At 32.6% G+C, this 24,884-nt stretch overlaps 3 protein-coding genes across 3 annotated transcripts; 2 read left to right on the top strand and 1 right to left on the bottom strand.

Annotated features, from left to right (window-relative positions):
• Nucleotides 1–1,062: 1,062 nt before the first annotated feature.
• Nucleotides 1,063–3,808, bottom strand: LOTGIDRAFT_104548 (hypothetical protein; the record flags this gene model as incomplete). The annotated part of the gene is made up of 3 exons (XM_009057197.1): nucleotides 1,063–1,368; nucleotides 1,557–1,616; nucleotides 3,719–3,808. The coding sequence occupies 3 exons, from the start codon at nucleotides 3,806–3,808 to the stop codon at nucleotides 1,063–1,065; spliced, it is 456 nt and encodes a 151-aa protein (XP_009055445.1).
• Nucleotides 3,809–4,104: 296 nt separating this feature from the next.
• Nucleotides 4,105–8,342, top strand: LOTGIDRAFT_182240 (hypothetical protein). Its single transcript, XM_009057196.1, has 4 exons — nucleotides 4,105–4,180; nucleotides 6,111–6,284; nucleotides 6,769–6,891; nucleotides 7,389–8,342. Exons 1-4 carry the CDS (start codon nucleotides 4,178–4,180, stop codon nucleotides 7,479–7,481), a joined length of 393 nt encoding a protein of 130 aa, XP_009055444.1. The 5' UTR covers nucleotides 4,105–4,177; the 3' UTR covers nucleotides 7,482–8,342.
• Nucleotides 8,343–12,440: 4,098 nt separating this feature from the next.
• LOTGIDRAFT_228585 (hypothetical protein) lies at nucleotides 12,441–24,494 on the top strand (the record flags this gene model as incomplete). The annotated part of the gene is made up of 18 exons (XM_009057195.1): nucleotides 12,441–13,133; nucleotides 13,929–14,025; nucleotides 17,233–17,346; nucleotides 17,639–17,712; nucleotides 17,923–17,998; nucleotides 18,608–18,704; nucleotides 18,835–18,892; nucleotides 19,618–19,744; nucleotides 19,872–20,003; nucleotides 20,140–20,213; nucleotides 21,189–21,311; nucleotides 21,683–21,829; nucleotides 22,230–22,363; nucleotides 22,565–22,642; nucleotides 22,954–23,050; nucleotides 23,290–23,370; nucleotides 23,856–23,969; nucleotides 24,384–24,494. 18 exons carry the CDS (start codon nucleotides 12,441–12,443, stop codon nucleotides 24,492–24,494), a joined length of 2,427 nt encoding a protein of 808 aa, XP_009055443.1.
• Between the last annotated feature and the right edge of the window lie 390 nt (nucleotides 24,495–24,884).

Genomic DNA, 24,884 nt, shown 5'->3' with positions numbered 1-24,884 from the left:
GACAAGCCAAAATGTGTTTGAAAACTCACTTTTTAACCTTTATTCATTTAATTTGATAAAAGATAATAGTTTTTAAAATCTCATCATCTAGTATTGAAACCCATAAGACCCATTTCTTCTGTGCCCAAATAATTTGAACAAGCCTACTAACCTGAAATGTTGTCAACCACTTCATGTTTCTTTATACCATTTTTCATTGGTTTTACTTCATCTAAATAAAAACAGAGTATTGTAGTACAAAATAAATATATCTGATTGTGGAATGCAAAAGGTTTTAAACATGTGTGATATCCAATACAAATATATAAGGAAATCTTACTTCATTTTTGTATTTCTTCTCAGTGTTTTGGAACCCCTAATTTACACTGCAAGCTCCCTACCCCTTTCAGAGAATTATTATGGACAAAATGTTTGTAAAAGACCTTTTCTGACAAAAAGTAGAAAACTCAAACTCAAATGATTAATCTGAAATTGGAAAAAAATATTCCTTAGAAGATATTACCTTCTTCTGTTGTTTCTTCTTCTTCTTCAGTTTTAGCCTGATTTTTCTCTGCTTTTTTCAAAGCTTGCTTCTTTTTCTTTGCTTCCTCCATTTGAGCTTGTTTTTCAGCTTTTTGTTTCTTTTTTTCTCGAGCTATTTCTGCTTTTTGAGCCTTCTCCAGCTCTGAAAAAAAATACATTTTACTTAGTTTTTTAAAATTGTTAGTCATTTTGAAGTGAATGGAGTTCTACATCCTACTTTTCTACACCTGATTGGGCTAACAAAATGTCATGCAAGGACTGAAGCATTTTCTGTTTTTTAACTGTCAAGGAATAAACACAGAGCATTAGTTTATGGTCCCATCCGAACAACTAGACACTTTTTTGCTGGAATTTCCTGATTTGATATTTATATACCTCGTTGTTTCTCTTCTTCTTCTTCTTGCTTTTTTAATAATTGTGAATTAACACCAGTTAAAAACCTGACCACCTGAAAATAAATAACATCTTGATTTCTTTTATTTCATTAAGTATGCATATTATTTCATATAACGTGTGTCATTTTGCAACATTTCCAACAATTTACACACCCGACAACATAAAACATTTACACTTCCTCACCTTTTGAGCACATTTCTTGCATTCTGCATCATTTAAACAATTTCCTGCCACAGTCTTTAATGGTTCTTCAATGGGGTTGTCTTTTAAGTCTAACCATTTTAACTTTATTAGCTGACAGAAACTGACTGGTAATGTTGTTAATTGGTTACCAAGGACATCTAAATGTTGAAGGTTTTTTAAACTTCCAAAATTATGTGGTAATGATGTGAGCTGATTTTTACTTAAATCAATTTTTACCAGATGTGTTAAAGATGTGGAAAATATGTCCTAAAAATAAATTAATATATTGTTGATAAAATATTCCATTTCTTTCCACACTAAAGTAAAGCATATTTAGATTAACATCCTAGAGAGTATGAGGCATACTAGTTTAATTAAAGTTACTAAGATTTGGGATTTTTTAGTAAAATACTGTTTAGAAATTGGAGTTAATATCAAATTTTGACACTACTTACATTTAAAGCTTTCAACTGATTACAAGATAAGTCTAAGTGGTTTGCCTTCTTCAAAGCTGCCTGAAAACAAAACATAAATTCCATTTCAATAAAAATTTTACACATGCTTTAATATAACATTGATCAAGGACCGTTAAAGGGACAGACGCATCATTTTTTTTAACAATCATACTAATTAGTCCCTTAGCCAAGCCAATCAGTAATATTGTTCACAGCTCAATGTCCAAATTTGAACCTTTAAATCTATGTGTGTCCATAATTATCCGCGTTTTAATGTTAAAATGCGACTGGTCATTTTAAGATACTCTGTGATATGTTGAAAGACATATATAGAAATAGTGAGTAAAATTCCTAGTGTGAAATTCCTAGTAGGAATTATGCCATTTTCGTACATTTCTAGTACTTCTGAAAATCAATTTATATATATTCAATACTAAAATTAACTCCCAAAATGCTGCATCTGTCACTTTAAGTTATACTTGTCAAATTAAGATGTGTCTGTCTTAAATCTAATATCTTCAGGGTAATATCTTCCAAAAACAGTTAAATCTGGATTTTACGAATTCGAATCTAATTATATAGGTAAAATAGATTACTAATTGGAAAGGGATTCTGTACTTTAAAAAGCATGGAAACTGCTGAAGGAGGGTAGGGAAACAACTGTGCAAATCTAAGACAGGATCACATCCAACAACTGATAGTTTTGGCGTAAAAAAATGATTTTTTTTTAAAACACATTTCTCTTGATTTTAGAGTAAAGTTTTCTCAAATTTTCGTCCTACAAAAAAAAAAGTGGAAGGTCCCTTTAACCCAGGGGTGGGCAACCTACAGACCGCCAGTAATGTTTTAGCGAGATGAAAAAAACATTAATGTAAATAGATGGATTTCTAATTGTTTTTTTATTTTTTCCGTATTAAAAATGTTCCTCAACATGCATATCATTACAAACGTGGAAGCGGTGAACAAGCTGTTGAATACCCTCATTTTGCGAAACCCATAGTTGGTCATGAATTTACTTGAGGTTAGTCGTAGTTAGGAACCTGGAAATCCTGATAAGTTCTATTGCAGCTGGTATATCTAGCTACTTTACTGAAGTACAAGCATTGAAAGCTAAAATTTAACCTTTAAACAGCCCAATTCAGGATATCCATTGATTTGACGGCTCAAATTTGGATGGTGAGCTATGAACACTTTTTTTACTGATTAGCTTAGCTAAAGAATTCCCATTTCTGAGACTAAAATAAAATTGGTCAAACGAATGGCGAACTTGTCTCTTCTTTTAAACGTATTTCACTAGCCTATTGAAAGGAAAATGAAAGTAGGCTTCTTGTCTCCAAAAAAAGTTACGCTGTCCCCAGACCGGTCCTATTATATGTGAATACCAGTCAAGTCGTCGACACGCCAACTCGTCGACAGAATTTTATCGGTCAAGTGGTCAACGGAATTCAACTCGTCGGCAGAATTTCATAAGTCAACTCGTCGACAGAATTTTATAAATCGACTCATTAACGTTTCGTTGGTGAAGAGAGTTCTTATTGAAGGAATTTGGGCCTGTTGGGTTCTGACTGCAACCTATTACGGGTCTGCCTTCCTTAATACATTCTGAAATGATATCTTCGGCTATTTCATTTCCAGATTTAAAGATATTATTAACCCCGGCCGTTTTCCCTTCTTTTTTGCATTTCAACCCATCTGTCAAACCAGGCTGTGATTGGTGATTGTGTGGGCGACCAGTTAGGATGGTCGAACAAAAGGTATGTCGCATATTTCGTCGTCATTTGAAGCTTGAGGTAAAGGTATTATCTAATAAAACATACATTGCCATGGGAAATCAGTACCGTCTTTAATCAATTTCCTATATTCTGCCCTGCTAAGGTTGATACTGCCTTTTTATAATACGCGTTTTCGGAAGCCATATATTGGATTAATCGGTTTAATCTGACTAACGCTAATCTCAATTAAAACTATTCACTTGGTTAATGAGATGATTATTCACTTTGGCAATCAATGGACTCTATATTTGTCAATTTCAATTCAATTCAATATTTGTCGTATGATCTGCATATATATAAAATATGATCTGTCGACGACTTGATCATGTTTGTCGACGAGTTGGCGTGTCGACGACTTGACCGGACACCTTTTATGTTATTATAACTTACTATTTCTTTCACTGGAACCACAGACAAGTTACTTAGACTAAGGTCAAGTTCATTGCCATCTACTCTATCACGCAAACTATTTTTTGCCATTTTCGCTAAATAAATCTTGGGAAGAAAAATAATTTGTGAGGGTGAAATAGTAAAACCGGCCCACGTTTACACCGGAAGTTGTTGTATCATCATTGGACCAAGTCGGCAGTGTCTACAAAAGTACACTTTGGAAATAATTAGAAAAATAAAAGGGCTACATTCTCATACAGTTTATTATGTACTTATATTCTTAGAAAAGTATTAATTTTTTTTAAAGAACTTAAATTATGATGAAAAAAAAATCTTGAAAGTCAAGGTCATGATCTCGGAGCGGTTAAATTTACTTCCGGATAACTTTCGTTTTGAGATTGAGGACATGTGAGAATTTGTAAATCAACAGTTTTTATTTTTTTTTCATTCAACTGTCGAATGGTAATTTTCGCATTTTCTTCCTCTTTATAGGCCTGTATCCTTATTTTGAAATTGTCGAATATCTCACATTCACAGATCAGTCGACTTTCCTGACTGATGCAATTTCGATTTATGAATTACAGTGGTGTAACCTATTTTCGTGGATATAAGGATTCAACACCGAATTTCGTCAAAGTTAAAAAAACAAAATTTTTTGTATGTCTTAGATGTTTCCTCAGATATTCTACAAAATAATGAAAATTGGTTTGTTTCGATTTCCCTTCACTATTTCATGAGCAACCAACTCGGTAACGGCGGCAGAATGCGTCACCTATTTTCGTGTACAATGTTTGATCTATAAATAAGTCTAGAAAAACACGTTGTATGGATACCGGGTGGTATAATTAACTTCTCTTAGTATTTATCTTTAATATCAATTCATTATAACTAGTGACAATTCCTTCAAAGAACCACGATTTTAAAAAAAATATTGACTGACAAAATAAGATACGTAGCGTGATTTATTGCTAAAAGTCACTGAAATAACATAAGAATATGGTCCACTTTGTGTTCCATAGAAATTTTCTGCTGACACGGAATCTGCTAGTTGATCATGTGACTTCATTCGTTGTACTACATTGTAGCAGACGACACTTGGAATTCCGATTACCGCTTGGGATTATTATAAGGAAATTCGGCCGATAAAAAATGGTGACGTTTGGTAATAACTGAAATCAGCCATGTTGTATTTGTCAAAGTATACATTAATACATTTTACCTTTCTTGAAACTATTGGATTCATTCTACTAGCTGATATTGTAGAGAAAACCCATGTTTATCAAAACAAACTAATGCGGAGTTCGCGCAAGGTCGCTCATGTAAATTATTAATCCTTTCCGGAAATCCACAAATAATAGGTTTCCACGAAATTAGGTTACTTGACTGTAATTCCAGAAAGGCAGGACTTCATTTTTTTATGTCTTAGAATAGATGTTTCCTCAGATTCTATAAACTAATTAAAATTGGGGCAACAGTGCCTTCATCTGTAAATAAGTCGAGAAAAACACTTTATATGGATACCCAGTGGTATAATTAACATTTGTTAGTATTTAATTGTCATGGCAATTCCTTGAAAAGTAAATGCTTTAAATAAAATATATTGACTGACAAAATTAGTAAAACGTAAAATTGATTTATGGCTAAAAATCATTGAAACAACATAAGATTACAGCTTGGGATTATGAGGAAATGTGGTCGATAAAAAAATGGATTCATTCGGCTAAATTCATTCAGATGTAAAATCACTGAACCTTATATTTCTATGGACCAAAAGACATTCTAAGACTAAATATACAGCATGACAATCAAATTATACCTTTCGTTGCAACCTACAATTCTACAGCTAAAAATGCCTCTGTGATTGTCAAACGCTTTTATAAAGAACTTCAGGCCGAATTCCCAAACACCGATACTAAACGTTTGGTGACTGCTTACAAAAGGAATAAAAATCTGAGTAATGTTCTTGTCCAAGGTAGATTAGATCCCCTTTCATTAACTACCTGAAACAATCACTTTGCATTTCTGAATTATTTGTTTATCTTGTAAATCTCTCCAGAAGAAGGTAATTTTCTATCAAATTGATGTATTCCAATGCTGTAATTCACAGTCCCTACTTGTGACCTAGGCCAGTGCTTCTATAAGAGAGTTACTCTTATAAAACCATACAAATGACATAAAGTTTAGAGTTTGAAATATTTATGAAATGAGAGAAAAAATTCAATTCAGAGCTCAAGGTAGTCAGATAGTAGTAGTAGTAGGAATATAGGACTGGGAGATAAGCAAGAAATTATCTGAAGAACAATTTCCTTTAAAAGGAAAAGAAAATCCTGATCATCAGATAATAAAATTATACCGTACCCATTTGTTCATTCATTTTCATTTATCTTTCCAGGCTAAATACCTCATCCAAGTTATTGTGGCAGGAACACAAGTTGTTGGCCGTGCCTTTGTCAGAGCATTAAAACAAGAATACACAGCTAGTCAACAGGCAGCCCAGAGAGCTGGAGGGGGTAAACAGGGGGCTAGGAAGGCAGCTGCTGATACATCATTGGGTATGACACTGCAGGTATAAAACATGAACAGACTAAACAGTTCATATATATATGAATACTCGAAAAAACTGATGAGTGCCCTTAAAGGGATAGTAAAGAGGTTTTCTTAAAATTTTATGTGCATCGAAGACACTTATAGCATCAATTTGACCATTCCAATTCCATTCTGCGATACATATACAAAAATTAAGAAAACCTCTTTACAATCCCTTTGTAAACTGTTGTTTCTTAATCTCTTGGATATGAATATGTAAATAATGTTGGCGCAATATGTATATGTTATTGTATTGTTCAAACAATGTTTTATACTGCCAAATGTACAAGATTTGGCATCAGTTTTGATTCTGTTAGTTTGTAGTATCTTGAACTAAGAAACATAAATGATTACATTGCATATTGTATTAAGAAATTGTGTGGACAATTACATTCTAGGGGAACGTACTAACTTTGTTAGTTGATGATTTTTAAAAATACCTGTATTATTTTTTTATTCTTCAGGAAGCCAAACAAATATTGAATGTATCAGATTTGGGTGATGTTAAAACAATCAATGAAAAATATCAACATCTTTTTGATGTAAATGATAAAACTAAGGGTGGTTCATTTTATTTACAATCCAAGGTAGCTGTTAATAGATTTTATTTCATGCTGAAAATGATATGCAAAAGAAGCCTTTCTTTAAAATAGTAGGGCCGGATAGCGATTACCAAATTGAGATCGATTATTGATGGCAGTCAATAATCAAAATATTTTAATGGAGAATCCTTGTAAATACAAAATTAAAGACATCCCAAGATTTTGAATTTCATAGTGTATTTTTGCATCATAGAAGTATAGTCTTGCTTTGATTACCTATTATAGATTATTGTGGGCAATTTATGTGCTGAAGGGAAACTATGTGAAGAGATTACTGCTTGTTAACTGGAACAGTGGAGAAAATGTAACTTCCTGCTCCATAAACTTTACTTTCTAAAATAAAAAAAAAAGGAACTTATAATCTTGCCTTTGTCTCCTGATAGTTTTGAAATATTTAGTGCTGTGTTAATTGAAAATAAAAAAAGCCAGCTGATTCTATTGCCATGGCAATTAATAAAATGGTATACCTTATTTCTGTTCAGGTTGTGAGAGCTAAAGAAAGAATTGAGATGGATGTAAAACAAACATTAGACAATAAAGAGAAAAAATCAGAAGCCAAAAAGGAAGAGACATGATAGTATATCATCTTTAGTTTAGTGAAAATCTTTTTTAATATGGAGAAGAAAAAAAACCTTGAAGTGCTCTTCTAAAAAAATCCTTATTGAAGACATTAATGTTGGTCTGATGTTTTAATTATCTTGGATAGTTTTTCTGTCTAACACCACATTATTCCATCTTGATATCACCATGGTAACAATAACTGTACAAAACATAATTAGTTTTCCAAGATATATGTGTTAGTGTGTTAGATACTTCTTTTCATGGTAGATAATGTACAAAGGAACATGTTGTTCAATAGCCATGTTTTATTGTGAATTGAGATAATCAGAGTTTAATAAACTGCAATATGAATGGCTGTATGAAGAAAGACTATCATACAAAACAATGTGGCAACCCATTTACTAGAATCAGATAACAAACATAGATGACCACCACATGTAAGATCCGTGGCTTTTCTTATTCATCGTTGATAACATTCTTTCGTTGCAAACTGTTGAAAATAAATAAGTTGCTACTTTATCTGAATTTGGAACGTCACATGTTACTGTTTGAGAAAAGTAGTTTGGTTAATTTGTTTACAGAGTTATCACCCTTGATTGAACAATAAACATTGTTATTCACCCGTATTAATGCTGAAATTAAGTCAAATTGAATAGATATGTTGGTGCATTTTTGGTAAAATTTGAAAATTCATATCCTTTGTGTATGAGTGCTTATTTGGTGTGAATAAGTGTATCGTCTTGTCATGTAATTCAAATGAGGCCTTTATTTTTTAAGACCTCTTTTGAATCCGCTATTCATATTTGTTTTGTTTGATTAATGTAAATTATGAACATATTAGCTTGTACAGAAATATTAAATATTTTATTTTGAAATCTTGCTATATTTACCTCAATATTTAAAGGGACAAATGCTTCATTTCCAGGCTTAGTTAAACTAATCAGTAATAATGCTCACAGCTTAAATCCATAATTATCTATTTCAATAAGTCCTCATTTTAAGAGACATTTTATTTCGAATATCTTATAATGACATGTATATACAGTAGACTCAATCATCTTGTCCCATTTCTCCTACCCACAGATGTGACGGAAGATGTCTTGGTGTCAGAGACAAGATGTTAAACTTTCGGATATCCCAAATTTCAAAAAGAAGCTAGTGAACGAAATAAATAATGCTTATGAAAACCTAGGGCAAATGACCATCTTCACAACATTTGCTGAAATTAAGGAAGAGCTTCCAAAATTGACCAGTGTTCGTAAGGAGGTGGAGAATGACTTTTGAACATTCCGAATTTGTTACTAACACTTACATGACACTGTCAAATATTCCATTCGTAAGTACCTTTGTTAGCATATTCACCATAGTTTGAGACCAGCATTAGAGATTTAGACTATCTATTCCATTCCCAATTTTTTTAAAAGAAATACATAAATCAGATGAAAACAAATAGGGTTTACTACACTTGAAAAGTGTCCCTTCTTGATGAAAACAAATTTCACACATTTTTGCCATAAGAGTTCTTCAAAAAAAAAAATAACAGCGACTTTTTGATACAAAAAGTGAGGAGCAACTGCCATGGTCAAATCTGCACAGTAGGTAACTCGAAGGATGAACAGATAAGTCGTAACATTTGATACCATTCTGTGTAGGTATTTCCAATTTAAAGTTCCCCTTATTACACTTGAAATATATGTGGCTCACTGTTTGATGGACACCGTTTTCATTATTTCTTGTGAAAATATTTATAAATATTCCTTATACATTCGATAGTCTGCGTAAAGCTTTGTTGGTATAGCTTTCACGTTAGGCCGCTTATAATGTTGAAAAAGAAAGTAAAGCTTTCCATCTAAACTTTCTGATGTGCAACGCAACAAAAGTTTGCATTTAGTTGAATTTGATGGATAGTTCGTTATGTTGATTAAGCCTTATTAATGAATATAAGACTTGCGCGTCTCTATCCTATCAACCCTTGAGTAGCAATCGACTAGTCCAATAACGTTAATCCGTGTAAAGAATGGTGTTTTTTATATCTATTATAATTTATGATTGTTAAATAAAAGGCTTACATTATTATCAATAGAGGTGATTTCTATAATAGAAAGTTATTATGTATAGTTTTTATTTAGTTTGTGTATGTGTTGTCAACGCTATCTAGTCAGTTTTAAACTTGGCTAACTTTCTCTCCACAGAATGGAATAATTTATGAAAATCGTGCGTTATATCGATTGGTGTTTGTGTCTGGTAGAGCTTCGGAATTAAAGTTGCAGACGATCCGAGATTTGTGTTACTAGGGAATACACCGTAGTAGCTGGTCAAACGTGATTATTGTGATAAGGGCAAGACGACATTTTTTGGCAGGTAAGTCGAGATCATTTAATTTGCTCAGCAAAATTTGCAAACAATCAATTTTGTAAAGAAAGATACAGTCCAAAATTATTTAAAATGAAAAACCGTGTCATTGTCTAAATGACAGATTGCAATATGTTTTATCGAGAAAAAGAAATTTAGAACTTAAGTTATGTTTTCTGAAGAGTTCGGTAATTTTATTTGTCGAGTCTGTAGACGAGGTTTAAAATATGTTAGAAGGAGTTATCTTGTATGATAAAACGGATGGGTGTCAATTTGAACATAGACATCTTGAACTCTAAAATATATTTTAGCTCAGGATCAATGGTCAATGTTACGTAACGTGTGTTATAGCATAATAATTTATTATGAGTTATTTTAATAGCTAGAGATTGAAAAGATGTTCACAGCACAGACAATACAAATTTATATGTTGGCAATCTTTTCATATCCGACTTTTTCGGAAGGCTGCATAGATTTTACAAAAAAAGAAAAAATATTTGAAAGACATTTTGAAATGTCCTCTTAAAACTTAAAGGAAGGCACGTAAAAGATTGCATAACCATAACTCCATTCGAAGATATCTGATCTGAATCACTATAGTTATTTACATTATAATACATTGTATATATAAGTAATATCAGATTAACACGGATAATCAACCGATAATCCCTTAATACGATATCATCTAGTAATTATACCCTTTTACACGAAATTTATTAACATTAGCACTTAAATACCCATAAGAACCTCGAGTAATCTGACCCTTAGAGTTTGAAATAAACAGGTCTGATGTGATTCATACCACAGTTTTTGCCTCGAAGATCGAATAAACGAATACGAGGATATACTCGTATAAATATTTGCTTTCAAGGTTATATTTCAGTCACCTGTAGGCAGACCCATTACTTTTCAGATTAAAATTTTACTTCCATGAAACGTCAAAGATGAAATGTAGAGAAAACGGACGTAGGATTTAACCATTCAATATCATAGCTGTAGAAATCAGCCCTATCTTCTGAGAGAGCTTATCTCTACGATTGTGTTCCTTTAAGAAAAATGATCAAAATATAATCGATGAAGGATTTGCATTGAAATAAACCTGTCATAGGAAAAGCATCTTGATTCATGAGACCCAATAGAATCTCCACTTTCTGAATTTGCAATATTCAATTTCTTAATGGCCATGCATTCATTACTGCGAACTGTTTGGACATGCATTAAATCACATTTCTTGAACAAACACTCACAGCAGAACGTGACATGCTGTCACAGATAGTGCCAGACAATGTATTATCTAATCAGTAAAACATGATGCCACAATTCCTGATATTGATTTTATTCAAGACTAAAAACAAAGCTCTTGTTAGACAATTCATTATATTGGCTTTTATTCATCCGAATTCATTTCTATCTGATTGTATTTGTAAAGAATATTCTAAATCAATTCATTGACTAATTACTACTGTTGATTATTAGATTGTCAATAGCTCTCGACATTTTAATTAGAGATAATTTAAATTAATGTCGACATGCAGAATAAATTTTATCGTGGTTATTTTAAAGTTAAAGCGGCGGTACAAACAATTCATTAAAATCGTTGTAAATTATACGTGAATATATATTATAAAATATGCTATGTAGACCTATTGACTTGATCAACATGAGTTCGAAAAATAAATGGCAAGATATTTTTTATCAAAACTTTCAGATAATTTAAACAACACACTAGAGTTTGGTCTATCGTTTTGAATAATTTCAGCATCTACTTTCCAACCTACTTAAAGAATCAGACTGCCCCTTTAAAACACCAAACATTGCTCAATTTTGGAACTATTGATCCCATGTGTTCTTTTTTTTTTAACAACGACAGCAATTTTTTCCTACAGTGTTTGACTCTCGACTGCCACAATATATTATATCATGATAATTAGTTTCCAGTTCTATGGTTTCTGCAACCCATAGATAGACAATCATGATAACTTGCTCTTGACTAGTTAGTAATTCGAGACACCAAAAGTTACTGCTCTTATAATATCTCATTATCTGAAGACATATTACTTCCGTTTCTGATAATTTGGAATGATTATATAAAATTCAAAGAAATCATTTGAAACATATAACGATATATTCCACAAATAAATTTAGTTCAGAACAAAAGAAATGCTTAATATAATTTGAGCTGGCCTCTTTTAGATTTAATTCTAAATTTCTACATTTCTCAATTGAATATGAGAATGTGATTCACTATAAGCTAATAATGAAGTAAGCTGAATCATCGATTTTTCAGAATGAACGACGGAATATGGAACTGTCATTGAATAATAATAGTAGAGATAGGCTGTGTGGTAATGGGATTGAGAAATCGTATGTGCTAGACGCCGATGACTCACATTTCCTATTTATCTATAAAAGCTTAACTTTCCATTCTTCAGTCGGATATCATAAACTCTTGGAAACAGACAGTTTTTATCAGGTATGCCTAGAAAAACATCCTTATTAAAGTGTACTCTCCACAGAATATAGAATGTTCTTTGATTCCGATTTTTAAGATTTTAAAATGCCCTGGCTTATTTCTAATGGTTGGCCACATATTCATAAGTAGATTATATCTTCTTTTCAGAATGGCAGAAACAGCAGCATGGGATGAACATTTTGATGATCGATCACGCAATGGACAACGAGGAACCAAACTCTTCCGGAATGTTAGTCCTAGCAACAGTAACAACTTCCTCCGACAAAGCATTCTGCGAGTGTCAGAAAATAAACGTGCCAAGAAAGTACGATTCTATAGAAATGGAGACCGTTTCTTCCAAGGTCTACTTTACGCTGTATCGCCAGAACGCTTTAGAACATTTGAATCTCTCTTGGCAGAGTTGACACTCAGTCCACTTTGTGACAAAAATATTCTTCCAAATGGAGTGAGGTACATTTTTAGTGCGGATACCTCGAAAGTCATCACCTCTTTGGACCAAATAGAAGAGGGTGAAAGTTATATTTGCGCTTCCACTGCTGCTTTTAAGGACGTCAAATACAATAGAACTGGCAGCCAAAATTGGAATTGGAATGTCAAAGCACGTGAGAATCAAGACCCGACCTCGATGTTACCGAGTGATCTGAATGACGAAGACAAAGCATTTATCAAACCCAAATTAGTGACAGTTATACGGAATGGTTCAAAACCACGAAAAGCAGTTCGTATTTTATTGAATAGAAAGACTGCCCATTCTTTCTCACAAGTGCTGGATGATATCACAAATGCTATTAAGTTAGATTCAGGAACAGTGAAAAGAATTTTTACTATTGATGGCAGACAGGTATGTTTTGTTCCTTTCTAATTATGTTCTATTTGACATTCTGTATACAATGGCGGAGCCAAATTGGGGGCAATACTACATATTGCATGCATGATAAAAGCTTGACTGTTGAGTCAAATTAGTACAAAAGTACCTTCTCTTAAGGACCCTTAAACTTAACCTTCCAGAAACCGATGCTAAAAAAAGTTGTAAGTAGCCTAATGAGCACCATGTTGTATTATACAATTACAAACCACAACACCTATAACCAGTAGTTACAAATTTTTTGTAATAAATTAGGTGCCTTTAATGTAAACTTATTACATACATTATCGTGTTTATTCAGACTGTCGTATATAAGAACAATGACAGGTTATATGATACCTTGTCTTGTTTCTATGGTAACAAATCCTACAGTATGATAAAGTAGACTTTAGAATGGATGATCGAGTAGATGACAAACAGACGTCAAGGAGTTGCATGTCTCTATACAGATTAGACTGTTAAGAGTTGGTTCTTAGAACATTCTATTAGATCAACTAAAACGTTAACACATTTCTTTGAATTATATAAACAAGTCACTTAGTCATTGGCCATGTGCATCCTTACAAAAAAGCAAATACCATTAGTTGAAATGAACTTTGTTTAGTTTTTGATGATGGAATTTCAGAATTTTCTTAAGGTTAATCGATTTTATACGAAATGAAAACTACTGAGGATTTCATTTGCTTGATAAAAATGACACATTCATTGCATTCAAGGTCACTTCTCTTGTAGATTGTCTTTTATGGAATGATGTACATGTATATATTTCAGGTCACCTGTTTGTCCGATTTCTTCCAAGATGACACTATATTTATTGCTTATGGTGCTGAGAAATTGTCAGCTGACGATTTTGATTTAGATCATAAAGGTTAGTACGAACTACATTCATTCTTCGTGATTACCAGTCGTACTTAGTCTTTGTACCCGAGTCGGAATGGAAAGATGGCAATACAATAAATTTAATGTATACTATTTTGGAAAAGTAAATGCAGTAAAAACAAAGTTGTCTCCATCTCAACGGGAAAATCAAACTGACCTGTAAGACTACAATGGTAACATTTACAAAAACACTTTTATTATTGTGCACTTGGAGAAATAATCTTAATAGCCCTGGTTTATGTAAAGCGGACACGCATGTTTGGGATAAATATATTGGGAATGAAAACTAACCAAATAAAATCTATATAGTCTGGTGTATTCAGGAAATGGAAACCTATCTGGTTAGAAATTGGCTTATTTAATATTTGTTTTTTAACATGGTAAAAGATCGATACTAATAGGTCTATAATTCAACTCCAACCATCGGAAAATTAGTTTATTTTACTCCACTGATCTCTTCACCGAGAGCACTGAGCTTTTAATGGCATTTAATGACATTTTCTACATGGGATATAAAAAGTCGCTGCAAACTAGACAAATTAGAAAGTATCTCCTGGGGCTGTTATAAAAACATACACATGAACTATAGTGTTTTATTATGAATTTAAAACGGTCTTGATTCTACACAATGTCTGTAGAAAGAATTGTTTTGTGATTTTGATTTCTCAGGAGAAGGCTTGTTGCTACAGGTTGTTAAAGCAGAGAGAGAATATTAAATCATAATAATCTATATAAGAATAAGTAATATATAATACGTTATATGTAATTTATTAATGCTTTTCTGTTTTAAATGGGATTTGGATAACATAAGGAATGAGTTCACTAAATGAAGTGACGGGTCAGATGATTTTTCGGATATCTTTTTAAAGATGAATCCCACGCATCTTTTATAACAATGATTTATTTATGATTAAATAAGCAAAATACAGATTACTAGTATTTTTTAAGTTGACTGCTTATTAAGAGACCCATAGCCTGCTATACCATGTTGGTGATCCCAAAAGATACAATTTTTTTCCGTCACCCGATATTTAAATGGTAGCATTTCTCTAAGGTATATTTAAAAAGTTTTCTACGATCATTTATTTATTGTCACCAACATCCGTTTACTAAGATAATTGCATCTGTACACAGCTTCGCCCCAGTTCCATTTGTATGCAATTATCCGTGTCATTGTGACATCTGTCATTACATGATGCCAGTTGGCATTGTTTGATGACGTAATCCTTCCTCCAGTCGGAAATAACCCAGCATCAAATCATACAGATAACACGCAATCTAAATAGATTGAAACATCTGAATATTTCATTTGGCCTATGTATATTAATTATACTAATTGCATTTCTACCAAGGATTATTTGAACAGGCTCTTAAATGATTGTTTTGAAAAAAATGATTTCAATTCACGAGTAGAGTAAGCTAGCCGTTTGGTTCTTGTATATCTCAAGATTGTCATATAGTCTGCTAGTCTCTCAAGAGAAATCATGCTTTAAAGGCAATTGAATCTATCGTATCTCTTTTCAGAAATTTGACTCTGTGTTCACGAACAAAGAGATAAAACAATCAGATATATTCTATAATATTCTAGAATAATGCAATATTTCCATAAATGACATGGCATTACAAAAATAATCTCACTTTATCTAATAATAATACTCGAATTATGTCATAATTATGTGTATAATTCCTTAATCTCCTGCTAATTCTTGGCATAATCACATCAGAACAGATGGTCATGAGTCTGAATTTAGTATTTAATGATTAAAATACATCTCCATTGATTTAGAATTCGAAACCAATCGAGATGTGATGTATTTTGTTGCATCTGCACGTTGAAATTAACAAACTACAATTTGCTCATTCAGACGCATTTATAATGGAAATGTGTCACTGACATACTGACAGTATGGCATTGGTTGCTGAGCAGTAAACCAATAAACTGGTAGGTAGGGTACAGAATATCGTGTCAAGCAAGCTAACAGAGGCAGATTGGGTTGAAACGTATTTATTGGAATACAAAATTACAAATTGTAATTAAAAGGAACGATTTAGAAATATTAAATAATTTGCAAATCTTGTCATTACCAGATAGTAAATTGGTAAATCTTTGCTTGTCGTTACCTAGACTGAAACATCTGCCTCTATTTCAGCCTCTAATAGCTAATTTGAGAGTTGGAGAGACAGAAAAAATAGGCCCTGGTTAATGGTGATTTTCCGCATTTCCGAAGGTGCGGGCGTTTAAAACCTGTTTATTTAAATCGGACCCGCCAAACACGGATGGATTTTTTTTGTAGTTCAGTCTTGCCTTATAATCTCCATGCACCATTAATGTCACGTCTACGGTTCCATCAAAGTTTTTTTTTAACGAAACTGATTTCTCGTCGGTTATTCAAAACTTCGTGGGCAGTTTCATTATGCTAAAAAACGAAAGTTACGGTGATGCCCTAATCAACATTTATAAAGGTAATTTAAAATTAGGGTGGAAAATCCCATAAAACAGGGTTTAGTTTTTCTGACTCTACTTTAGCCGATAACTGTCAAAATATCTATCGCAAGGCTGGAAGAGCGGCAGATGTTTACCTGAGATCATGAAATGTTTTTGATGTTTTTAAAATCAACAGACCTAAAGATTGATATATAGTAATGTTATATTGAGTTAAACCATGACCTAATCAATTCAATGTCGACACTCAGGTCAAATATCAAAGACGAAGTTAATATCTTTTCGATTTTCTTCCATGTTTTCTTGATTACAAACAAGGTTAAAGACATTAGTTATATATAGTAAATAACATAAAGAACAGTTTTCAGTTGTATAGAAGAGTTTCTCTGACATCGCCTCAAGACATGTTTCTTAATTCATTGTAACTGACAGGAAGACATAAAAAGAACCTTCTTGAATCATCAGTTCATTTTCTTATTTGATGTATTTTTTAATCCAGTGCTTTATCAGATGCATTGATTCTATTTACGATTCCAGCAGTCCGAAACACCTGCTTATTCCATTGATATGGGTTGATAATATTCAATAATGTTTTATTGATCATTATTATAGTATCCTATACTTTATTCATTTAAATGATAGATAACAAAATTTCGTAATTGCCAATTGTAATCTCTATGAGCTGAGTCGTGTTTTAACAGTATTTTACTTTAATGTGTAATATATTAATTTTTTCAATATTTTCCACTGTAGAGGTAAGATTGGTGAGTGGTTATAAATCCAGTTTAAGTCAATCAAGAGAAAGAATCACTCTCAGATCTCCAAAATCACCTCGAAAATCATCTTCATCTCGCAGTCTTCATGAAGGTAAGACCATTCACAAAATTCTAAAAATTTTGCAGCATCTACATTACACTTTTATCGAAGCCCGAATGTGTTTCCATTGACACCCCATCAGATAACTTTAGTTGCTTTGAATAGTTGTGAAAGTAATGTTAGTTATCACATGCGGTTTCAAGACCATTTCACTACCATCACATGGACATTTTTTTAACGATCTCTATCTTTGTTAAATTCACAGTCGTTTTATAGTTATGTAGATATTAACAATGACTTATGTAGAAATGAAATATATATTGTAACACTTTTTAATTTTTAGCTGGCCTTGGATCACCAAACACCTCACGTCATTCGTCACCAAAATCACCACGTAAACTCAGAACAGTTTCAGCAGTGAGTTATTTATTAGTAAACCTTATCTTTGAAATGCCAAGATAGAAATTCGTCACCATTGCGAATCAGGATTCAGACGACAATGTGGTCAATAATTGATTTCGGGGCATTAAAGTATGCATTATGGAGACTGGAGTTATTATTGTCTTGGTACCCCTTTTTCAGAAATACCATTGCATGTACAGTTAATAATATGTAATTACCTTATAGCCAAAATACAGAAATGGCACAGCTAATGGTAGTTCCAGTCTTCCTAATTCTCCAAGACTTACCAGAAAATCAGCAGGTTAGTAACTTATTAATTATCGTTTTTATCATTTCAGTGATACCTAATATGATTTCTGATAATTTTGTTTGATAGATATGGCTTCCCTGTATCAAAAAATAAAAACCAGAGACTAGAATCATATCCGAGCATGAAATTACTCATGTTTATTCATAGCGGTCTGTTTTCTATTACACACACTATAATCTTTATGTATCTGTAACACAGTATTTCTATTGATTGAATATTGAGTAACATGATATTTATTAGCCTGTCATAATCAATATCCTCGTCTAGATCTGAAATACTCCTTGCTTTTCTCTCCATATCCTATATCCTCGTTGTGCTAGCCTTTTTTCAGTTTAATGGCAACTGAATCGACTACTTCAACTGTAAACGCATAGTCTAATTACCACATACGAAGGAAGAGCATTCCATAGTCCATACTTTTCTCTCATACCTTTTGTTATATGCGAGGATAAATTTCTAAATTGGTTGGATGATGGCTCTCGACAGTGGCGGAGCCAAAGGGTGGGGAGGGCAGCCGCCCCTTGAAGCCCCGAAAGTAAGTTTTTTCGGGCAAAAATCTAGGTTAAAGATTCGGGCAATCTCAGATATCTTATTTTTCAGGCAAAGCTAGACTACCAGATGAACTAACAGAAAGATACGATATTGGTATGATTATTGGGGAAGGAAATTTTGCTCACGTCAAAGAATGTACTGATAGGTAAGTGATATTTTCTTCAAACAACATTTTATAATGGTAATGCTGCGCAAAAGTGTATGAAGAACATAAATGTCAGCTCGAACATTTTTAACTCATTTTTTATAATGATTTCACATATTTAATATTACAGATTCAATAATAGAAGATTTGCATTGAAAGTCATTGAAAAGAACAAATGCCAAGGAAAGGTGAGTAATAAGTAATTGTACTTGCCAAGCACACGGACGTTATCTATTATGTGATATTTGTAGTAAGATCTGCGTATATGATGTTTGTACTAAGATATGTGTGCATGATCTGTAGATGAGACGTTTGTAGTAAGATTTGCAAATATTATGTTTATAGTAAGATCTGTGTATATTATGTCTATGGTGCGATCCAAATATATGATGTTTGTAGTAAGATCTATGAATATGATGTTTGTAGTAAGGTCGGTAAATACAGCGAAGCCTCGTTTACCCGCACATTTCCGTTCCCGATAGAATCGTGCGTATAATGATGTTTGTAGTAGGATCTGCGTATATGATGTTTGAAGTAAGATCTGTGTATATAATGTTTGTGATAAGATCAGTGTATATATGATGTTTGTGGTAAGATCAGTGTATATGATGTTTGTAGCAAAATCTGCGTATATGATGTTTGTAGTAAGATCTGCGTATATGATGTTTGTAGTAAAATCTGTGTATACGATGTTTGTAGTAAGATCTGTGTGTATGACATGATCTGTATATGAGACGTTTGAAGTACGATCTGCGTATATGATGTTTGTGGTAAGATCTGCGTATATGATGTTTGTGGTAAGATCTGCGTATGTGATGTTTGTAGTAAGATCTGTGTATGATGCTTGTAGTAAGATCTGTGTGTATGATGTTTGTAGTAAGATCTGTGAATATAATGTTTGTGATAAGATCAGTGTATATATGATGTTTGTGGTAAGATCAGTGTATATGATGTTTGTAGCAAGATCTGCGTTTATGATGTTTGTAGTAAGATCTGCGTATATGATGTTTGTAGTAAAATCTGTGTATACGATGTTTGTAGTAAGATCTGTGTGTATGACATGATCTGTATATGAGACGTTTGAAGTACGATCTGCGTATATGATGTTTGTGGTAAGATCTGCGTATATGATGTTTGTGGTAAGATCTGCGTATATGATGTTTGTAGTAAGATCTGTGTATGATGTTTGTAGTAAGATCTGTGTATATGATGTTTGTAGTAACATCTGTGTATATGATGTTTGTAGTAACATCTGTGTATATGATGTTTGTGGCAAGATCTATGTATATGATGTTAGTGGTAAGATCTGCGTATATGATGTTAGTGGTAAGATCTGCGTATATGATGTTTGTAGTAAGATCTGCGTATATGATGTTTAAGGTAAGATCTGCGTATATGATGTTTGCAGTAATATTTGTGTATATGATGTTTGTAGTAAGATCTATGTATATGATGTTTGTGGTACGATCTGTTTATATTATGTTTGTAGTAAGATCTGTTTGTTTAATGGTAAGATCTGTGTATATGATGTTTGTAGTAAGATTTGTGGATATGATGTTCGCGGTACGATCTGTTTATATGATGTTTGTAGTAGCATCTGTGTATATGATGTTTGTAGTAAGATCTGTTTGTTTAATAGTAAGATCTGTGTATATGATGTTTGTAGTAAGATATGTGTATAAGCTGTTAGTAGTAAAATCTGTGTATGCGATGTTTGTTGTAAGATTTGCGTGCAAGATCTGTATATGAGACGTTTGTAGTAAGATCTGTGTATATGATGTTTGTAGTAAGATCTATGTATATGATGTTTGTAGTAAGATCTGTGTATTTGATATTTGTAGTAAGATCTGTTTGTTTAATTGTAAGATCTGTGTATATGATGTTTTTAGTAAGATATGTGTATAAGCTGTTAGTAGTAAAATCTGTGTATACTATGTTTGTTGTAAGATCTGCGTGTAAGATCTGTATATGAGACGTATGTAGTAAGATCTGTGTATATGATGTTTGTAGTAAGATGTGTGTATATGATGTTTGTAGTAAGATCTGTTTGTTTAATAGTAAGATCTATGTATATGATGTTTGTAGTAAGATATGTGTATAAGCTGTTAGTAGTAAAATCTGTGTATACGATGTTTGTAGTAAGATCTGTGTATATGATGTTTGTAGTAAGATCTGTGTATATGATGTTTGTAGTAAGATCTGTGTATATAATGTTTGTAGTAAGATCTGTGTAGACGACGTTTACGGAGATTGTGTAAGATCTGTGTTTAAGATCTGTTTATATGATGTTTGTAGTAAGATCTGTGTATACGATGTTTGTAATAAGATCTGTGCATGATGTTTGTAGTAAGATCTGTGTATAGTAAGATCTGTGTATATGATGTTTGTAGTAAGATCTGTGTAGACGACGTTTATATGATGTTTGTGGGCTAGTAAGATGAAGTAATGTCATTGTGTTAATTCACTAATTTCTAATCTTTCCAGGAAGAGGAGATGTTACAAAATGAAGTGGCTATTTTGAGAAAGGTCAAACATCCAAACATTATTCTATTAGTAGAAGAATTTGAAACAAAAGAAAATGTTTATTTGGTTATGGAGTTAGTCAAGGTGAGTTAGTGAAATGATACTTTTGTCAGCAATGATCTCACCCAAAATGGCATTGGCGGCGCCAATGAGAGGCTTGTGACTATGGCACCACCACCGAGTATCCATAATTTGAATTCAGCCTCAGCAGTTGTCCCCCATGAAGTCAGCCTGTCCCTATATTTAAATTGTACCCCCAGCAAAATGGCCGTGCTGTTTGACTTTGATCTATTGTACCAAGCCAAGATTATGATTGCTACTACTTCTAAAGAACTCAATTTAGAGCAATCATTGGAAATCTAAACACTTTCTTGGTTTGATTTGACAAACAGAGCAATGACCCTATGGAATAGACCCAAGTGTTTTCATCATGTGTTGTTTATGTTTACTTCTAGGGAGGAGATCTATTTGATGCTATATCAAACTCTACTAAATATACAGAACAAGATGCTAGTGGTATGATATATAATTTAGCTGGTGCTCTCAAATATCTCCATTCATTAAACATCGTACATAGAGACATCAAACCTGAAAACCTCTTGGTAAGTAAGATTATATCGAATTTACTTAATTTCGTAGTGTGATCTTATATGTGTTCTCGTGGTGCTGGAGTCAACAGTTGCTCTTTTCACATACTGGTCCTTAAAGGTATCTTTTTTCAGGGATGCAAGTAAATTAAGTTAGACCCACTGTCTGCTTAATGATTATTTTTGACAATTAAAAATGATTTATTGAGATTAATTCCTTTCATTTTGACTTCTAAGATATATACAACACAAAATACCATATATTTGCGAATATAGTGTGCAAGCATGTATAATGCGATTACCCTCTTACTCGTGGAAAATCTCTTGTCGACTTTAATAATGCATACTTTGTCGTGACGAGGCATAACGCAGGCAACATAATGTGAAAAAATTATAATTTATTTTTCATCGACAGGTGTGTGATCATGGAGACGAAAGTAAATCATTAAAACTAGGAGATTTTGGTTTAGCAACAGAAGTAAATGATGTTTTATATACTGTTTGTGGTACACCTACTTACGTAGCTCCAGAAGTACTTGCTGAATCAGGGTAAGTTGTACAGAGTTAGTTCAATTATTCCCTTAACTTAAATCGAAAATTACTATATCAAAGCTTGAAGGCACGTAGTTTTTGACCATGTAGATGGTTCATTGACATTCCATATCACCATTCCAGGAAATTCCAGTATTATTTTTATTGTAATGTTATACAGTATAAACGATATTTGAGATATATTACCATTTATTATAGATATGGTGTTAAGATAGATATTTGGTCAGCTGGGGTTATTACTTATATCTTATTATGTGGATTTCCTCCTTTTGTCAGGTAAGAAAGATTATAAAACATATTGGTAAATCAATAATAAATCTTTAACACCTGATTCAATTATATCATCTTCTTGTACTAATGATATAACACCATGTGCATAGACAACACCATGTGAGCAGTACAACACCATTTGAGCAGTACAACACCATGTGAGCAGTACAACACCATGTGCATAGTAGTGTAACATAACACGTGAGCAATAAATAAAAACGCAGGAAATCGTTATGATTACTTCCAAAGTTCTACAATTGTTTTGCTTTATGAGCTAATATTGAAGAAAATGTTTTGTAATATTCTGATTTTTTCAGCAAAAATGACATTCAAGAAGAACTATTTGATCAAATTTTAGAGGGAAAATTTGAATTTATACAACCATATTGGGATGATGTCTCCGACTCAGCTAAGGTATGTAATAACCTTAACTTTCAATTAAAATCAGAATTACAGCTTACAGGGGAATATGATGTACATGAATATACTAAACTCAAACAGTCAACTGTCTATGTTTCACGGACCTTTTAAAATTTGTGAACCTAACCATCTAAAGCTTATCAGTTTGACTTTCTGCATAGTTCACCATTAAATTTTCAGCTTAGAACAGTCATATGAGGTTATATGAAATGTATTTAAATTGATATTTTCAGGAATTAATATCTAATATGTTAGTAATTGATCCAGAACATCGTTATACAGCTGAACAAGTTTTACAACATCCTTGGGTAGCAGTAAGTATCATCTTGTAGCACTTTTCTCAATTACCAATCAATGTGTTCAAGATTGTTTGTGCAGCACCATTTCTCAGATAACATATTGATTGTTTCCATGGCAATCAGTAGCAATTCTATGCTTGGCTTGGGCAAGGGCTTTTTCTGGGGATATGATCATTATATATTATTCTGTGAAGGTCATATCTGGTTGATAACGGGGTTGGTGTTGGTTCATGAAAAGTGGAAATAAAAACCTTGCTTACATCTCCAACCAAGGTAAATCGGTCAGAGTGGTACGTTGATAGGGTCCTTTTATTCCATAGAACATAAGAGACTAATTTCACAGATTTGTCTATTCAAGTGTAAGGTATATATATATATATGTATTGAAAGTATGCTTGTATATTTCTAAGGAGAAAAATTCACAAATTGTTTGATTCACGTAATTTGAGCTCTCACAAATAATGAAATTTTTCAGTATAGCCTATGATTGTATTTTTCAGTCGGATACGGCAAGAGATGAAGACTTACATGATAATATTACCAAGAAATTAAACAGTCATTTTGACCAGGATAAAAAGATAAAATCTGATACAGCTGGTATTAGACTTATTGCTGTATGTGTTGATTAAATTTATAAATATATCTGTTTTGGTACTATTCATCCAAACGTTCCTATATGTATTTGTGTATCACAGCATTCTGCTTATAATATTCCATCTGTCATATGTATTACCTAAACAAGTCCAGTGGAAGCTCTTGACCAAATTCTTATGACAAAAAAATTAGGTTATAAGATAGTGAACTAGGATTTTTACGAAGTTAGGAGTTATTTTTAAGGCTATTGTACATAAGGGTAACCGAAGGCAAATCGGTGACTATCAGCTAAAGAATGACCCCGTCAGGATCGGGTATATCTGTTTCTGTTCATTGAGAACATTTATTTTGTTGAAATATGTGGGGTGAACTTAGATTGCAATTTGTCTCATTAAAATCAATATATTAATCAATGATTTCAATTTTAATTCTAGTCAACAGCATTAGATAAAGGATCAAGATATTTTCAAGGTCGTGGTGGGGCCACTTTAACATTACATGCTAGAGGTGACAGTCATTCTGAAGATGAAGATGAAATATTTTAATTATCATATTTTACCTAATTACCATATAGTCATTCATTCTGCTTAACGTCTGCCTTGTGGTGTTGTGTGCAGACCTAAACAATGCATTGTTTTCAAATGTACATAGACAAGACAGCTATAAGAACTGCCTACTAGAGCTAAAGAGGTGTAGATGTCTAAATATTCGCTTTACCACTTGTGCGCCTTGGGAAATTCCACGAATATTTAATTGCTGCGCAATATAAATATCGTCATTATTATTATTATTAGAGTTCCAATTTCAGCTGTTTTATTAAGATAAGGAAATAACAGGTCTGGTAAAAGAAATAGGAAGCTCTTTGATAGTTTATTAATTGTTGTAAAATCAAACAACTTGGCAAGACTTTTATGCGTTATATAGCTAGCTTCAGT

The sequence above is a fragment of the Lottia gigantea genome (assembly GCF_000327385.1).
Source record: "Lottia gigantea unplaced genomic scaffold LOTGIsca_3, whole genome shotgun sequence".
Classification (NCBI taxonomy): Eukaryota; Metazoa; Mollusca; class Gastropoda; family Lottiidae; genus Lottia; species Lottia gigantea.
This window is presented reverse-complemented; position numbering and strand designations above follow the sequence as displayed.